At 46.5% G+C, this 17186-nt stretch overlaps 1 protein-coding gene across 1 annotated transcript in view; it reads left to right on the forward strand.

Moving 5' to 3' along the window:
• STAG1 (stromal antigen 1) overlaps positions 1 to 17186 on the forward strand; it is a 1758022-nt gene that overhangs the window by 1270744 nt on the left and 470092 nt on the right. Inside the window, 1 exon segment of the mRNA XM_030215628.1 lies at positions 6252 to 6322. Within this exon segment, the coding sequence (XP_030071488.1) occupies positions 6252 to 6322 (71 nt within the window).

Below are 17186 nucleotides of genomic sequence, written 5' to 3' on the forward strand. Positions count from 1 at the left end.
TGCATGCGTGGTGGGGGCACTGCCTCAAATTTTTTAAGTGACCATGCACTACGGCAGTGTGCATACTGGGCTGTATGGATGAGGTCACCGACATGTGAGAATATGTGTCTGCTGTCCTCTGAGAAACCTACTACAGATAAGTAGTAGGAAACTATGCTGAAACTCAAGCAGGATTGAAGATCCATGATACTCATTGCCCTTTACTGGCCAAGACACGTCTGGTTCTTTCTACTTCTGAAGTTATCTTTATAAGATCCGAGGAGTCTGGAGTGCTTTCCGACCCTTATCTCTCAGAATGAGGGGTCCCATTTTCACTCCAACCTCCAATCCTTAAACCTCACAGCTTGGATTCTGAAAGCATAGAATCTGCATCCTCCATCTGCATTGAAGGTGTGTCCCCAGATCCTGCTGGCTTCCAGGAAAGATTATACTAAGAGGTCATACAATTTACCTGGAAGAAGTTTACTGTTTGGTGTGAGAGCAAGGCCTTTTTCTTGCCCTACACAAAAACTTCTTGAATACCTTCTACACCTTTTTGAGTCTGGCCTCAAGGTTAATTCCGTAAGGGTTCACCTCATTGCAGTTGGTACTTACCATCTCTGTTCAATTTATGATAGGTTTGCTGTTGACCAAGCTCCCTACCAGATCCCATGGTGTCATGGAACCTCGACGTCATCCTCACCCAGCTGATGAAAGCTCCTTTTGAACCACCTGGCACCTGAAATTCTTGATATGGAAAGTCCTTTTTCTGGTGGCAGTCACTTCAGCATGCAGGATTAGTGAGCTTCGGGCTCTAATAGCAGATCCACCTTAAACAAAGTTTCAACATAATAGAGTGGTTCTCAGCACCCATCTTAAGTTGCTTCTTTCCAGTTAGTTGTTCTACCAACATTTATTTTGAAAACCCTAGGCCCATCCTGTTGAAAGTGCACTGCACACCATGGACTTGCAAGTAAGCCTTAACCTGTCTGGAGTGGACTAAAGCCTTTAGACAGTAACCCAGCTTTTCGTTTCTTATGACCCAACAGAATGGGGGCAGCCATTAGTAACCACACTTTAACCAGTTGGCTAACCGATTGTATCTCCTTTACATGCCCAGGCTGGGCTGACGCTGGAGACACATGTCACGACTCGTAATGGCAGAGCCAAGGCTGCATCAATAGCTCACTTGAGGTCCGCGTTCATTCAGGAGATTTGTAAGGCTGCAATGTGGTCTTCAGTCCACACATTCACATCTCATTACTGCATTGAGCAAGATTCATTACGACAGTTTGGTCAGAGAGTTCATGCAGAATTTTTTGGAGTCTAGAATCCAACTCTACTGTCTGTTGTGTTCCAGGCTGCTCCCTCACAACAAGATTGTATATAAGTTCTAGGTTAATTGATCCACAGTTGGCCTTGCCTGTTGCAAGTTCCTGTTGTCCTCTGGTTGTTTTCTGAGAGTCTGGTAGCTAGGAATGCCCATGTGTGAGAAGATAATGTCCTGCTTGTCCTCTGAGAAAGGAAAATTACTCAACTATAACAGCTGTTCTCCGAGGACAGCAGGACATATATTCTCACATACCCTCCCACATCATGAGTGCTGGGTACTGTCTGCGCCAGGGCTCCATCAGGTGATGTCACCTATAGATGAGAATATCTTTCCTGATGTCTTTGGAGAACCCCTGCTACAGGTGAGTAATTTTACTTGCTTAACTGAAAATGCGATAGCCCCATTGAGACCTCAAGTTCCAGTGGGACTAGAGTGCTCAACCTCTTTCAACCATCCTTTGTTCAGCTTCAAAATATGCTTCAGTGATGGACATCCAAAGTCAATCTAGTATCAGCAGCTCTATTGTAATACTAACCTGTCTTAACCCCAGGTGACACTAGTGCTGGGTGGGAAGCTCATATGCAGGCTCACACACTTAAGAAACATAGTTCAATCATGTTTCCCCACTACTGATTGCTCTCCATTGGCTTCATGTCCAAGCACGAGTGACATTTTAAATGGCGTGTTTTGTATTTAAGTTTTTTTGGGCCAAACCATTTAAAATGTTATCTCAGCTAGTGGCATTTCCTTCACTTAGAGAGCTTCCCAGATCAAGAGATCATCTTTTGATTTTTCCATCTTTTAAGTCTATTCAATACTCGAAAATGTTGGAATTGTCATTTTCCTAAAAAGCTGTTCAAACCTGGAGCAATCTTCCTTTATCATTGAATAAATTGTCATTTCATTCTGCTTTTTATAAATGTCTCAAGGCATACTTGTTTCTAATGTTTGTGATCAAACGCTAATTATGGGGGTTTTTTTTTAAATTGTAAACCAAACCACTCTGGGGGAGAAAGCACAAATTTCAATAGCAGCCAAGCAGCATGATTCTCATAGCATCGTATTGTTGTTGATAGATCTGGCTGCCTCTTCTAAAAAGACTAGCGGGTATGCTCTTGTGTGGATTCCAGCATTTCCATTGTTAATCACTCAAAATTAGGATCATCTCCTTAATCCCAGTCTGAAATTGTTAATCCACAGCAGAGAGCAGTGTTTAGTCTCAGCTCTAGGCATATCAACATCTATTCAGGGTACACTGTCAATTGCAAAAAAAAAATATCTACCAGGTGTACCTATGTCTTCAAGTGCAAATAACTTTTCCATTTGGTACTTGATGAATAGTCACAATCCCATTATATTCCTGCTTGCCACAGAACTTCAGAATTTGCAAACTTGTATCATCTTGGACTTGAAACATCCTCCATTAGGGTACTTCTAAGTGCTTGTCTGTTTTTCACATTGTAGTCAATAGTCATTCAACTTCTCATTGTCCCATTATTTCGCACTTCATGAAAGGATTTTTCAATGTCAAACTGCCAGTGTAGAAGCCCCCTGGGCCTTTATTGCAATTATAGCCCACCTGTCATCTAATCGGGTTACAGTTGATCTAACTTCTCTTATGACGTTGCCATTTGAACCACTGTAGTTTGCTTCACTTAAGCATCTTCCTAGAAGCTGTTACTTCAGCTAGAAGAATAAGTGAACTCAAGCACTGGTAACCTATGAACCATATGTGCAGTTTCATTATTACAAGGTGATTCTTTGAACTGCTCACAAAGTGGTAACATTTCTGTATCAAAAAAAAAACAAAACAGTGCTGTTTACATTCTGTGCAAAGCCTCACAGGAATCCACGTAGGAGCGTGCTTCATGCTCTGTACAGTAAACAGTTCCTCACCCACTACTTCAAAAGAACTGAATCAGTCAAAAATTACACAGCTTTTTGTCGTCTTTGACCCCAGCAAAATTTAGCATACCAATTGCAAAAAGGATCTCTAGCAAATTAGCTGGCATCTCGCATCCTTTTTTTTTTTTTTTTTTAATGAACGGGTACTCCTCTAATCACTTAACGTCGCTACTTCACTTATGGTGGCTCTCCTAAAGTCTGCTTTGCTGGATGCTGTTTGTAAAGCAGCAACGTGGTCTTTGCTTTATTACCTTTATTACACACTGCTGCTTGAACCAAGCAACAACAATGACTCTAGTGAAACTGTGCTGGTCAGTCAATGGTTTATTATGGTGTCTTGGCATTTGCTATACTGCACAAAACTGACCAGAGGAGCAAGGTGGTGTACAATTCAAAATCAAACAATAAACAGAAAAGGAAAAAGAACTACAATTTAAAACACTCAAACAAAACAGATTAGATTAGAAGCTTCTTTACATCAATCACTCGGAGTGCCAAACTATCTATTGTTCCCTTTGAATCTTTGTTCTTCATCTCTAGGGCATATCTGCTTTAATTCAAATAGGCAAGTGGGTTTTTCAAATGTCAAACTGCCAGTGTAGAAGTCCCCTGCACCATAGGACCTTTATTTATTTACTAGTAAAAAAGGCCCGTTTCTGACACAAATGAAACGGGCGCTAGCAAGGTTTTCCTCGGAGTGTGTATGTTTGGGAGAGTGTATGTGAGAGTGACTGTTTGAGAGTCAGAGTGAAAGTGTGAGTGTGTGAGAGAGAGAGTGAGTCTGGGTGTGAGTGTGTTTGTGAGAGAGTGTGTGTGTGAGAATGAGAGTGTGTGCAAGTGTGTATGTGAGACACAGTGTGATAGAGAGTGTGTGTGTGTGTGGCCATCCATGCTCCTCTGTCCCCTGCCCCCTCCATTCATCCCTTTCCAGCATTTCCCCTCTCTGCCTGAGGCCTGCCCTGCAATCCATGCTCCTCTGTCCTCTGCCCCCTCCATTCATCCCTTTGCAGCATTTCCCCTCTCTGCCTGAGGCCTGCCCTGCAATCCATATCCATCTATGCCCATCTGTCCCCTCCATTCATCCCTATCCAACAATTCCCCTCTGTCCCTGAGCCCTGCTCTCCCAATCCATGGCCATCCATGTTACTCTGTCACCTGCCCCCTCCATTCATCCCTATCCAGCATTTCCCCTCTCTGCCTGAGGCCTGCCCTGCAATCCATGCTCCTCTGTCCCCTGCCCCCTCCATTCATCCCTTTGCAGCATTTCCCCTCTCTGCCTGAGGCCTGCCCTGCAATCCATATCCATCCATGCCCATCTGTCCCCTCCATTCATCCCTATCCAGCAATTCCCCTTTCCCTGAGCCCTGCCCTCCCAATCCATGATCATCCATGTTACTCTGTCACCTGCCCCCTCCATTCATCCCTATCCAGCATTTCCCCTCTCTGCCTGAGGCCTGCCCTGCAATCCATATCCATCCATGCCCATCTGTCCCTTCCATTCATCCCTATCCAGCAATTCCCCTGTCCCTGAGCCCTGCCCTCCCAATCCATGCCCATCCATGCTCCTCTGTCCCCTGCCGCCTCCATTCATCCTTTTCCAGCAAGTCCCCTCTCTCCCTTCCATGACCCCCCCTCGCATCCATGCTCCTCTCTCTCCCATGTCCCAGCCTGGCCCCCCCTCTTCTCCCCCCCCCCCCCCCTTCGCATCCATGCCCCCCCCCCCCCTTCGCATCCATGCATCCCTTTTTTTTTTTTTCTTCTTTTAAAATTTACCTCCGTGGCGGTTCCGGCAGCGAAGCGTCAGGGAAGGAGGCGGCGCTCCCGACGTCTAGGTTTCCCTTCGCTGTGTTCCGCCTTCTTTTGACGTCATCCTTGACGTCAGAAGAAGGCGGAACACAGCGAAGGGAAGGCTAGACGTCGAGAGCGCCGCCTCCTTCCCTGACGCTTCGCTGTCGAGCGATGCGATTGGGTGAGTGTCATTGCTCCGCCCTCGACGTCATCACGTTTGATGCGTGGGCGGGGCAGACACAATGTGATCTCACCCCCTTCACTTTTGGCTAAGAGAGGCTTCATAGAACGTTGGAGGTGCGTTTTATATAGATAGATTGCATTTATAGTCTGCCTATCGTCTAAGCAGGTTACAGTTGTTCTAATGTCTCTTATGAAGTTGCCATTTGAACCACTGGAGTCTGCTTCACTTAAGCATCTTACCTGGAAAGGGCTACTTCAGCTAGAAGAATAAGTGAACTCTAAGCACTGGTAACCTATGTGTCATTATAACAAGAGAATTCTTTGAACTCCCGTTTTTACCCAAAATGGTAACATTTTTGTATCAACAAAGAAATAAACATCCAACTTGATATTTCATTGCCAAGATGTATTTGAATAGCTATGTGATGTAGTCCTCTTGTTCTGTTTGGTGGGATTTGCTCCTAAATATGGGAACTCCTAAGTTGCTCCTAAGCTTGGGAATCATGAAATTAACTAAGGAGCTGAGAAGACCACTGTGCATGGGAAAAGGCCATGTAAGCTCAAATTTTGGGAGAGATGTTTAACTAAGAGTCTCTGATTGTTTGCCTGACTCGTTTGTCTTGCTTGTTGATGGAAAATACATGCCAGCAACAATACTTTTTCTACAATTGGTAACACCTTTGTTCCATATTGACAAACTATTATAGGGACTTGTCTTTATCAGAAACTATGCTATTTGATGGCAAATACCTTTCTCCAAAACAAAGCAACACAGTGTAAAAGATAGATACCCAAGTTATTGAATGCATGTTACCATTGTTAGGCAGACACCACTACCTAACATCACCCTTTTTACTGAGGATGTGAGTACTATCACTGCTGTATTTTTATGACCCCAATTAGTCCAAATAAGAAATAATTATTTTGAGAAAGAGCCTTGTCCGTTGTGCAGCAAGGTGTTAAACTCTGTCCTGCTGAACTTAAACATTACTCAGATTATAATCTTGTTCCAGTCAGCGGGCAGAATGTTTAATGTGATCTGATGTTTGTCTTTCCTTTCTAGGGTGAAGAAGCAGATGATGATGACATATACAATGTGCTTTCAACACTCAAGAGATTAACTTGCTTTCATAAGTATGTCTTGCTTATCAGAGCCAAGTAATTTGGCATAGTTACTGAAAATCGTATGTGCTTTATAGTTATGAAGTTCCATTTTGCATAGAAAATTGAGGTAGGAATTCAGATAGTCACAGTGCCACCAGTGTTTTACAAATGGCTATGCTAAACGTGGAGCTTTTTGTAAAATAGGTATGAAGATGTTGGGAAATACATTTTTTTTATTTCCATTCTGGAAGGTCCCATACAAAGTTGCACCTGCTCAGAAGCCGGAGTAACTATCTATCTTTACCTGCTGTTAAAAATTGGGGCACATGCATGTATTTCACAGAATAGACACATAAGAACTACCATACTGATTCAGAGCAAGGTCTTTGAATCCCCGTATTCTGTTTCCAACAGTGTTCCTTCTATCTCGCAAGTTACTGGCAAGATCCCAGAGAACATATATTTTTTTTATATCATTTATAAAATTATTATATCCCTCTCATCTACAAATCTAGGTGACAATCATAACATACACAATCACTTCAAAACTTGCATAAACAAGACAAAGGTTATACAGTCAACATAAAATCAACAGTTCTCCAAGTTATGCATAGGCTAAAAGAAATAAACGTTCAGTTGCTTTCTGAATGTAATCAACTAGTTCACAAATGGTTTGGTAGTGTTCTACAGACTTGGGCCAGTTACTATAAAAAGAGAAAATCAATATTCTTCTAACTTAATTAGCTGAAAAGAAAGAATATAAAGAAGGCCCTTATCTGCAGAATTCAAAGCATGTTCTGGTCTGTAAATCTTTGACTGTTGCAATGCAAACTGGCATACTGTCATGCAAAGCTTTGAAAATCAATGTCAATATTTTAAAATGAATCATCCAAATAAAAGGGAGCCAATGTAACTGTTTCAAGACAGGGAGAAATATGTTCATAATGAGATGTTTTATAAATCAAGTGAGCAGTAGCTGCCTGAGGAAGTCCTAATAAAAGAGTGTTACAGTAGTCAGACAGTGGAAAAATAAATGCCTGTACTACAGTGAAAAAATTGAAAGAACTCAAAAATACACTTGTGGCAAAGAGTTTAAAGAATACTCTTTGAATTACTCCTCTAAGATGTCGAATAATGACGAATCAAGTGTGATTCCTGAAAAACACATTTCCCTCAAAATGTGATTCTTGACACCATTGAAATGAAATGATGTAGGAAATTCAGCAATAGTAGAACCAGATAAAAAAAAGACTTGGGTCTTTGCAGCCTTTAAAGATAAAATTATTAGCAGAGAACCAACTCTTCACTGAGCAAAACACAGATGCAAGGAACGCAATTGCACTAGAACTTTCAGTAAGGAAAAAACCAGTATGTCATCTGCATATAATCAATATCTGACCCCTAAGCAACTTATCAGTCTACCCTTTGGAACCATATACATTTTGAATAAAAGTGCGGAGGGTGCTGAACCTTGGGGTTGTGACAAAGCCAGCACTCGGGGCCCCACAGAGAAGCAGCTAATCCCTGAACAACGGTTCCCAGAAGCTGTTGCAATCAGGAGAGAGGAGGGTAGCCCCAAAAGGGTGGAACGGATTTCCAAACCCAGCAGGGGGAACAGTGGCTCAGTGCTAGGGGAGCCAGTTACTCCCTTCCCCACTAGAGGGAGAAGGGGAGGTGAAGCTCAGTCCCTTAGCTGCATCGCCGGCATATAATTCCCACCAGGAGGGAGAGGAAACTGAATGAGAGAGAAGCTGCCATGGAGTAGGTGGAGGACGGAAAGGGCCTGCCACTGGAGCTTCCCTGGGGGGGAAGAGTAAGCTGCCATGGAGTATGAGAATGTAGATGTAACCCTGACCAGCACATGAAGTGAGATAGGAGGAAAGCTGCCAGCCCTGTTTAGTACAGGGTCCTCCTTGGTGCTATGAAGAGGACAGGGGCATTAAGTAGTGGTTTGCTTTGAAGAGACCCTTTGTGAAAGGGTTGAACTATTAGGATGTATAGAACAGCAGGCTGAACTTTGACTGAGCCCTTCTGAGGGAAAGGGGAGGTAGTGCAAAGGAAGTGGGCCTGAACTGTTAAGGAACTGAATGTTGGCTGGAGTTTTAAACCCGGCCTGAACCCTGTTTGTGAACTGCATTTCAATTTTGAGAGTGTGGTAGCCGTGTAAGTCCACTCTTAAGGTTATCAATAGAAATCAAACAAAAGAAAATAAGATGATACCTTTTTTATTGGACATAACTTAATACATTTCTTGATTAGCTTTCGAAGGTTGCCCTTCTTGGTCAGATCGGAAATAAGCAAATGTGCTAGCTGACAGTGTATATAAGTGAAAACATTCAAGCATTACTGTGACCAATCATATCAGGTATTGGCACACTCACGGAAGAAATATCTGGATTCATAGAGGGAATTCTGAAACCTCTCGTACACAAAACTAACAGCTTCTTCCATATCATCATGCTGATCAATTCATAGACTGGTGGGTTGTGTCCATCTACCAGCAGGTGGAGATAGAGAGCAATCCTTTTGCCTCCCTATATGTGGTCATGTGCTGCCGGAAACTCAGTAGGTTCTCTATGTCAGCAGTGGTGGTCACACACAGCAGCAGCTCTGGCTAGGTCTCCAAGCCTAATTTAGGTTTTGTTGAGTACCTGGGGTTGAGGGCTCTTCTTGAGCAAGTGCAAACCTGGAGGTGCCAGGTCCCTCCTTTTCTCCCCTCTCCCGCTGGCTCCGTTAAAAAAAAAAAAAAATTTTAGACGTCTTTAAAGGCGTTTATTTCAACGTTTATTTCAACGTTTATTGCAGCTGCTCACTGGGACACCAGTTCGTTACAGCTCGGAGCGAGAAGCAGGTAATTTTACCTTTTTATAGCGGGCAAGGGGTTCCCCGTTCGGTCTCCATGTGGCTTATGGCGTCGGAGGGCGAGGGCGCGAGGATTCGCTCCCCGGACCGCGTGGGTGCGTCTAGCGGGGATTTCAAAACCTGAATCGCCTTTGTTAAGCATCAGTTTGGAGGCCGGTCAGTGACCCGGTTCTTCCTCCGGTGCGGCGTTTTTTCCCCGCCATAAGCGCCCATCCCCCGCTGCTCGCCCACTCCATGTTGGCCGGCCACTCTGCTCAGACGACTTCTTCTTGGGCCGCCCTCGAACTGAGAGACGTTAATACTATGGTCGCCCTTGATTCGGGCGACGGTAAGAAAGCGGCCAAAGTTAAGCGCCGTTCTTCCCGCGCGGCTCCTTCTCGGAGTTTCGCGCCGGACGCCATTTTGGATGCGCAGCACGTTTCTCCCCCGCTTTTGCGAGCGCCGGTTGAGGGTGCGGCTAGGGCCGTGGCCCAAGCTGCAGAAGTGCACTGTTCGGGGGGATTCTCCCCTGAGTTCATTTTGCTGCTGCATCAGGCTTTTCTTATGCAAACGCTGCCCCTGCCCCCCTGTCTGATAAAGGGGTTTGAGGCCTCCGGAAGCAAACGCCCTCGGGTGGATTTCCAGGCCCTAGAGGACTCTGTCTCCTCTGATGTAGATGAGGGCAGCGTATCTGAGTTCTCCCAACGGTCCTTTGGGGATTCCTTGGAGGAGACAGATTCCCGCTCGGATGGAGCGGATGACCCCTCTGCAGCGCGGATCTTTCGCTCAGAGGATTTGCCCAACCTGTTAGTGCAGGCCATGGGCATTTTGAAGATTTCCTTTCCGGAGGACGTCTCTCCCTCAGCCTCTGTTGACTCCGCCATTATGCCGGGGACGAAGCGCCCGCCTAGAACCTTTCACGTGCATGAGGCCATGCGCACCTTGATTTCGGCTCAATGGGATGTCCCAGAAGCGAGCCTCAAAGTGGCTAGGGCTATGTCCCGCCTCTATCCTCTGCCTGAAAGTGAACGGGAGGCCTTTCTTTGGCCTACCGTGGATTCTTTAATCACTGCGGTGACTAAGAAAACGGCGTTGCCGGTGGAAGTGGCACGGCCTAAAGGACGCCCAAGACAGAAGATTGGAGGCGGCCTTAAGGTCGTCCTTCGAGGCGGCTGCTTTAAGTTTGCAGGCCTCAGTTTGCGGCTCCTATGTGGCCAGGGCGTGCCTGACGATTGTGCAGCGGACTTCCCCCTCGGATCCTTCCTTGAGGGCTGATTGCCGGCCCTAGAATCGGGCTTGGCTTATTTGGCAGACTTGCTGTATGATGTCTTGAGAGCCTCAGCTAAAGGTATGGCTCAGACAGTCTCTGCGCGGCGTTGGCTTTGGCTGAAGCATTGGTCTGCGGACCACGCCTCTAAGTCTCGCCTAGCTAAGTTGCCTTTTAAAGGCAAGCTGCTTTTTGGGGTCGAGCTGGACAAAATTGTGACCGATCTCGGCACGTCTAAGGGCAAGAGGTTACCAAAGGTCAGGGCTCGGGCCAGTGCTCGCCCCGGTAACTCCAAAGGACGGTTTCAGGAAGCCCGTCGGTATCGCCCGGGCAAGTCGGGCTCCTCTGCTCCCTCTTCCTTCAAGAGGAACTTCTCCCCAAAGCAGCATTCCTTTCACAGAGACCGCCGTCCCGGAAGTGCTTCCTCCGGTCCTCCCCCAGGGTCTCGTACCCAATGACGGGGCCCTGGTCCATGGCCCAGTGCAGATTGGAGGACGCCTGTCCTCGTTTCTGGGCGAGTGGACCAGGGAACTTCAGACGCTTGGGTGCTGGAAGTCATCAGAGACGGCTACAAGCTAGAGTTCTGCCGACCCTTAAGAGACGGGTTTGTACACTCTCCCTGCAAGTCTCCGGTCAAAGCTGTGGCAGTGCAGCAGACTTTGGACAATCTGATCCGCCTGGTGTGCGGTCGTTCCGATGCCAGAAGATCAGCTTGGCAAGGGACGTTACTCCATTTACTTTGTGGTACCAAAGAAAGGAGGTTCTGTACGGCCTATCCTCGACCTCAAAGGGGTCAATCGGGCCTTGAAAGTTCGGCACTTCCGAACGGAGACTCTCCGCTCTGTTATAGCGGCAGTGAAGGCAGGGGAGTTCCTATGCTTCCTTGGACATCAAGGAAGCTTACCTGCATATTCCCATCTGGCCTCCTCATCAACGCTTTCTGCGTTTTCAGGCCTGGGCCGACACTTCCAGTTCAGAGCCCTCCCGTCGGGTTGGCTACTGCTCCGCGGACCTTTTCCAAGTAATGGTGGTCATCGCGGCCTTCCTACGAAAGGAAGGAGTACAAGTCCATCCTTATCTGGACGACTGGTTGATCCGAGCCCCCCTCTTATGCAGAGTGCGGCAGAGCTGTAGACCGGGTGATTGTTCTTCTGAGCTCCCTGGGGTGGATCATCAACTGGGAGAAAAGCCAAGCTGCGCCCAACTCAGTCCCTGGAATATCTGGAAGTTCGTTTCGACACCCAAGTGGGCAGAGTGTTCCTGCCGGACAATCGAATTGTCAAGCTTCAGGCTCAGGTGGACCAGTTCCTAGTAGCCTCTCCTCTTCGGGCTGGGACTATGTGCAGCTGTTGGCTCTATGACGGCCACGATGGAAGTAGTGCCCTGGGCCAGGGCTCATATGAGACCACTACAACTCTCTCTGCTGCAGCGCTGGACTCCAGTGTCGGAGGATTACGCTGTGCGCCTTCCCTTGGACCTAGCAGTGCGCAAGGCGCTGAGCTGGTGGCTGAGGACAGACAAGTTGTCGCAGGGATGCCTCTTTTGACCCCGGAGGGGTTGTCGTCACGATGGACGCCTCTTTGACGGGCTGGGGAGCCCATTGCTTGGGAAGGACTGCGCAGGGGCTCTGGTCTCCTGCAGAGGCAAAGTGGTCTATCAACCTCCTGGAACTCAGAGCCATTCGGTTGGCGCTTTTGGAGTTTCTCCTGGTTACTGGCGTTGAAGCCAGTACAGGTCCTGTCGGACAATGCCACGGCAGTGGCCTATGTCAATCGCCAGGGAGATACCAAGAGCGCCCCTCTAGCCAAGGAGGCCATGAATCTATGCCAGTGGGCGGAAGCGAACCTGAAACAGCTGTCGGCGGCCCCACATTGCTGGAGTCATGAATGTCAAGGCGGACTTTCTCAGTCGCCATACCTTGGATCCCGGAGAGTGGCAGCTATCGGCTTAGGCGTTCTTTGACATCACGAACGCTGGGCACGGCCGAGCCTGGACCTGATGGCGTCATCGGCCAATTGCCAAGTGCCGTGCTTTTTCAGCAGAGGACGGGACCCTCTATCTCTGGGAGTAGATGCTCTTCTCCAACAGTGGCGACACAGGAGCTTCTCTATGTGTTCCCGCCCTGGCCATGTTGGGCAGGTACTAGACCGGGTGGCAAAGCATCCGGGCCGGGTAATCCTGGTGGGGTCCGTACTGGCACCAGACGTCCCTGGTATGCGGACCTTGATCAGGCTCTCAATGGACGGACCTCTGCGACTGCCAGCGGAGCAGGGCCTGTTGCATCAGGGTCCCGTGGTGATGGAGGATCCCTCCCCCTTTGGTCTTACGACTGGCTATTGAGCGGCAGCGTCTGAGGAAGAAAGGCTTCTCAGACAAGGTCATCGCCACTATGCTGAGAGCGAGGAAGCGCTCTACTTCTAATGCTTACGCCAGGGTTTGGCGTACCTTTGCATCGTGGTGTGAGGCAGGCTCCCTTTCTCCCTTCACTGCTCCAATTTCTTCAGTGTTGGCGTTTTTGCAAGAAGGTCTGGAGAAAGACCTGTCGCTCAGTTCCCTTGCTCTGGCTTGCTTCAGGGGCCGCCTGAAGGGTGCTTCCCTGGCTTCGCAGCCAGATGTGGTGCGCTTTCTCAAGGGAGTTAATCACCTGCACCCTCCTCTGCACTCAGTGGTACCTGCGTGGAATCTCAATCTAGTGCTAAGAGCCTTGCAGAAGCCGCCTTTTGAACCCTTGTCGAGGGCATCTCTGAAAGACCTGACGTTGAAAGCAGTCTTTTTGGTGGCTATCACTTTAGCCAGAAGAGTTTCCAAGCTCCAGGCGCTATCATGTCGAGAGCCCTTTCTGCAGGTTACTGAGGCAGGAGTGTCTATTCGCACAGTGCCTTCCTTCCTGCCCAAGATTGTTTCTCACTCCACTAGAGCTCAGGCGGCCTCGATGGCGGAGGCCGGGTCCGTCTCCTTGGAAGAGATTTGCAAGGCGGCAACTTGGGCATCGGCTCATACCTTCTCCAGGCATTACCGCTTGACTGTGGCTGCTCGGGCGGAGGCCCGGTTTGGAGCTTCAGTGTTGCGGTCAGGGATTTCTATGTCCCGCTCTGGGTGAGTCCAAGAAAACAAAGGGGCAGACGATCTGCAAACTCCAGAGCGGAAACTGTACAAAGCAGATCGTTGATAAACCAAGATATGTTTTATTAATATAACAAAATTAAAATATGCATACAGTAACTCATATGGATATGCATATGAGTTACTGTATGCATATTTTAATTTTGTTATATTAATAAAACATATCTTGGTTTATCAACGATCTGCTTTGTACAGTTTCCGCTCTGGGTGAGTACTGCTTCGGTACATCCCACCAGTCTATGGATTGATCAGCATGATGATAGGGAAGGTAAAATTATGTATCATACCTGATAATTTTCTTTCCATTAATCATAGCTGATCAATCCATAGCCCCTCCCAGATATCTGTACTGTTTTTATTCTGGTTGCATTTCAGGTTCAAGTTTAGTCTTCAGTTCCTGTTCAGGAGGACTTCGTGTTCAAGTTTTTTCAATTGGATTCTTCAGGAGTTGAGACGATTTTGTGTTACAGTGAGCTGTTGCATTCCTCTCCCCTCCGTTTTACGGGGCTGGATTGAGACCTAAATTCTGCCGGCGCTCCCTCCCGCTTCGTGCGGCCGTGTAGGGCAGCTTTGTACCCCTCCCGCTTCGGCGGTGTTAGGGTCAGTCAGCTCCTCCCGCGGTTGCGGTTGCAGGATAAGCCAGATCCCCCCTGCATCGGCGGGGTGGTGTCCCTCCCCCGCTCCGCGGGGATGAGCTGGGTTAATTCCCCTCCCCCGTTTCGGTGGTGGTGAGCTGGGCAGAGTGTCCCTTTGTGGGTGTAATTCTCTAAGTGCTGAGTCCTGCGGATGGAGCTTTGATATCGACATACTGAGGAGTTTCCGGCAGCACATGACCACATATAGGGAGGCAAAAGGATTGCTCTCTATCTCCACCTGCTGGTAGATGGACACAACCCACCAGTCTATGGATTGATCAGCTATGATTAATGGAAAGAAAATTATCAGGTATGATACATAATTTTACCATAAGAAACGTGCAATCCCAAAGGCTGTTTGAAGCAGTGTAGATTAACGGGCAAGTGGTATAGGTAATCCAGAAGGCCAGAGGCTATTGAAGCAGTGTACCTTCAGGTGCAGGTAGCAAATCAGAAAACCTACCCGGCCGAAGGCTATGAAGCAGTGCATATTGCTGTGCGTGTGACATTATGAGTAACCTGCAAGCCCTAAGGCTAACCTGCCAAGCCCAAAGGTTTTTGAAGCTGTGATACATTCAGCTGCAGGTGGCATATAAGAATATGGAAGGTAGGCGCAGGATCTTTTTATGAGCATGTACACCGGAGCCTAATGGATATGAGTTGTATGTGCAGGTGTCGGTGATGTATTAGCACTCCTGCCTTGCTCAAGAGCCATTGACACGTCGATAATTTAGTTACCCCATGCCCTAGAGCCACTGACACAGTTATTTAATTGCCTGTGGCAATGTATGGAACCTAGAAGCCCAAAGGCTATAGAAGCGGTGAACATTTTTGAACAGGTGGTATATAAGAACCTGTAGACTGTTGGTTTGTAGTGCTCCTCTAGGTGCAGTTATTCTATCAGAAAACTGCCAGCCCACAAACTATGAAGCAGCACACATTTAGTCACGGTATAATATGAGAACACCTGCAATACTGATGCTATTAAGGCAGTGCACATTTAGGAGCAGTTCTGCTATCTGCAGGCTATTGAAGGTATTCATCTGCAAGTGCGCTTATATATGGGTGAATCTGCAAGCCTCAGTTTTTTTTTTTTAAGGTACATTCAGGTGCAATCAGTATATAAGAACTCTGCATGCCTGCAGCTATTAAAGCAGATAACATTCAAGTACTAGCAACCTCTCAAGCCGAGGCTATGTAACCCGTGTAACACGTGCATCTGGTATGTAACAAGTTGTATCTTCGATCATGAGGGTGCATGAAGCCTGCTGGCCAAACAGTCTATTGAAGTTATGCATCTTCAGGTACGCTTAGTATAAAGGCACATCTGCAAGCTGAAGTATGTATTTACCGTCCCGTGTAGTTAGCATATCAGAAAGCTGCAGGCCCAAGAGTAGTTAGTATAGAAGAAAACACTAACTCGAAGGCTATTATAGCAGTATGCATTCTTGTGCTATCAATTTGGTGTATATTTTGTTGTAGGTTGGATAAAAGAAAATGTAAGCCAAAAGGTGAAATCAGGGGTACATAGTATATAAGAAATTGCAAACCCGTGGTTATTGAAACATGTACAACCAGGTGGAAGATAGCATATGAGAGCAACTTGCTATACCAAGGCTAGTGAAGCAGTGAATATTCAAGTATAGTCAATCCACTAGCAGCCTACAGCCCGAAAGCTATTGGAAGTGGTGCATATGGAAGCGTAGTTAATAGATAAGAAACCCCAGTAGGTTCAACTGAACAGTGAATAAATTCACCAAAATCATCTTTCTGTCCAGAGCAATCCCAATTGAGTTAATTAACTATATTATGAATTCTGAATAGATGTTTTGTTAAGATGGTTCTACAGTAGCAGAGTTCAGTTAGGGCATCACTGGTGCAAATTTAGATGGCATTTTACTTGTCCATAGGCTTCTGATATTTATCATTTCAGATTTACTCAGCAGTGTTTTCAAATATATATTTCTTGTTCACATACAATAATATACTACTGAAGGTTTCTGTTAGCTGGAAAGGGCTGATATTTAAAGGTGCATCCACTCACCCATGAATGAGAAAATAGCTGCAGCAAGGAAACTGTGAGACAAAAACAGTGGCTTGTAAGACCAGAGTGGGCTCTCATCAGCACACTTGCCCAACCAAAAAACAGCATGGTCCCTTCCGCTCTCGCGCTCATACTAGAGCACCCACTGCAGGATCCATTAGCTGGTCTCCCTGAAGAAAGTGGTAGGAGCCTTCTGGGGTACCCCCCCAAACGCGCCCATGGCCCAGCAATAGCCAGTGTAATCCATGCTTTGAATATTCTCTGTAATTTTGTTCTTTATAGTCCTCTACAAGAACAAAATTACAGAGCATATTCAAAGCATGGATTAATGAGACAAAGCGAACATGGATTTAGTGAAGGGAAATCTATACATTTCTTTGAAGGGGTGAACAAACATGGATAAAGGTGTATTTGGATTTTTGACAAAGTACCTCATGAAGACTCCAGAGGAAATTGGAGAGTCATGGTGTAGGAGGTAATGTTGTATTGTGGATTAAAACTGGTTTAAAGGATAGGAAAACAGAGAGTAGGGTTAAATGGTCAGTATTCGCGATGGAGAAAGGTAGATAGTGGTGTTCCCCAGGGGTCTGTGCTGGGACCACTGCTTTTATCATATTTATAAATAATCTAAAGAGGGAAGTAACTAGTGAGGTAATTAAATTTGCTGATGACACAAAGTTATTCAAAATTGTTAAATCATAAAAGGATTGTGAAAATTACAAGAGGACCTTACGAGACTGGGAGACTGTGCATCCAAATGGCAGATGACATTTAATGTGAGCAAGTGAAAGTGATGCATATGGGAAGGAGGGAACCCAACTATAGCTACTTAATGCAAGGTTCCACATTAGGAATCACCAACCTCTGCTCATTGTGCGGCGGCGGCAGCTAAGAAAGGAATAGAATGTTAGATATTGTTAGTAAAGGAATGGAAAACAAAAATGAGGATGTTATAATACCTTTGTTAAAGGGATGGGACACTTC

Source organism: Microcaecilia unicolor, chromosome 10, assembly GCF_901765095.1.
Source record: "Microcaecilia unicolor chromosome 10, aMicUni1.1, whole genome shotgun sequence".
Classification (NCBI taxonomy): Eukaryota; Metazoa; Chordata; class Amphibia; order Gymnophiona; family Siphonopidae; genus Microcaecilia; species Microcaecilia unicolor.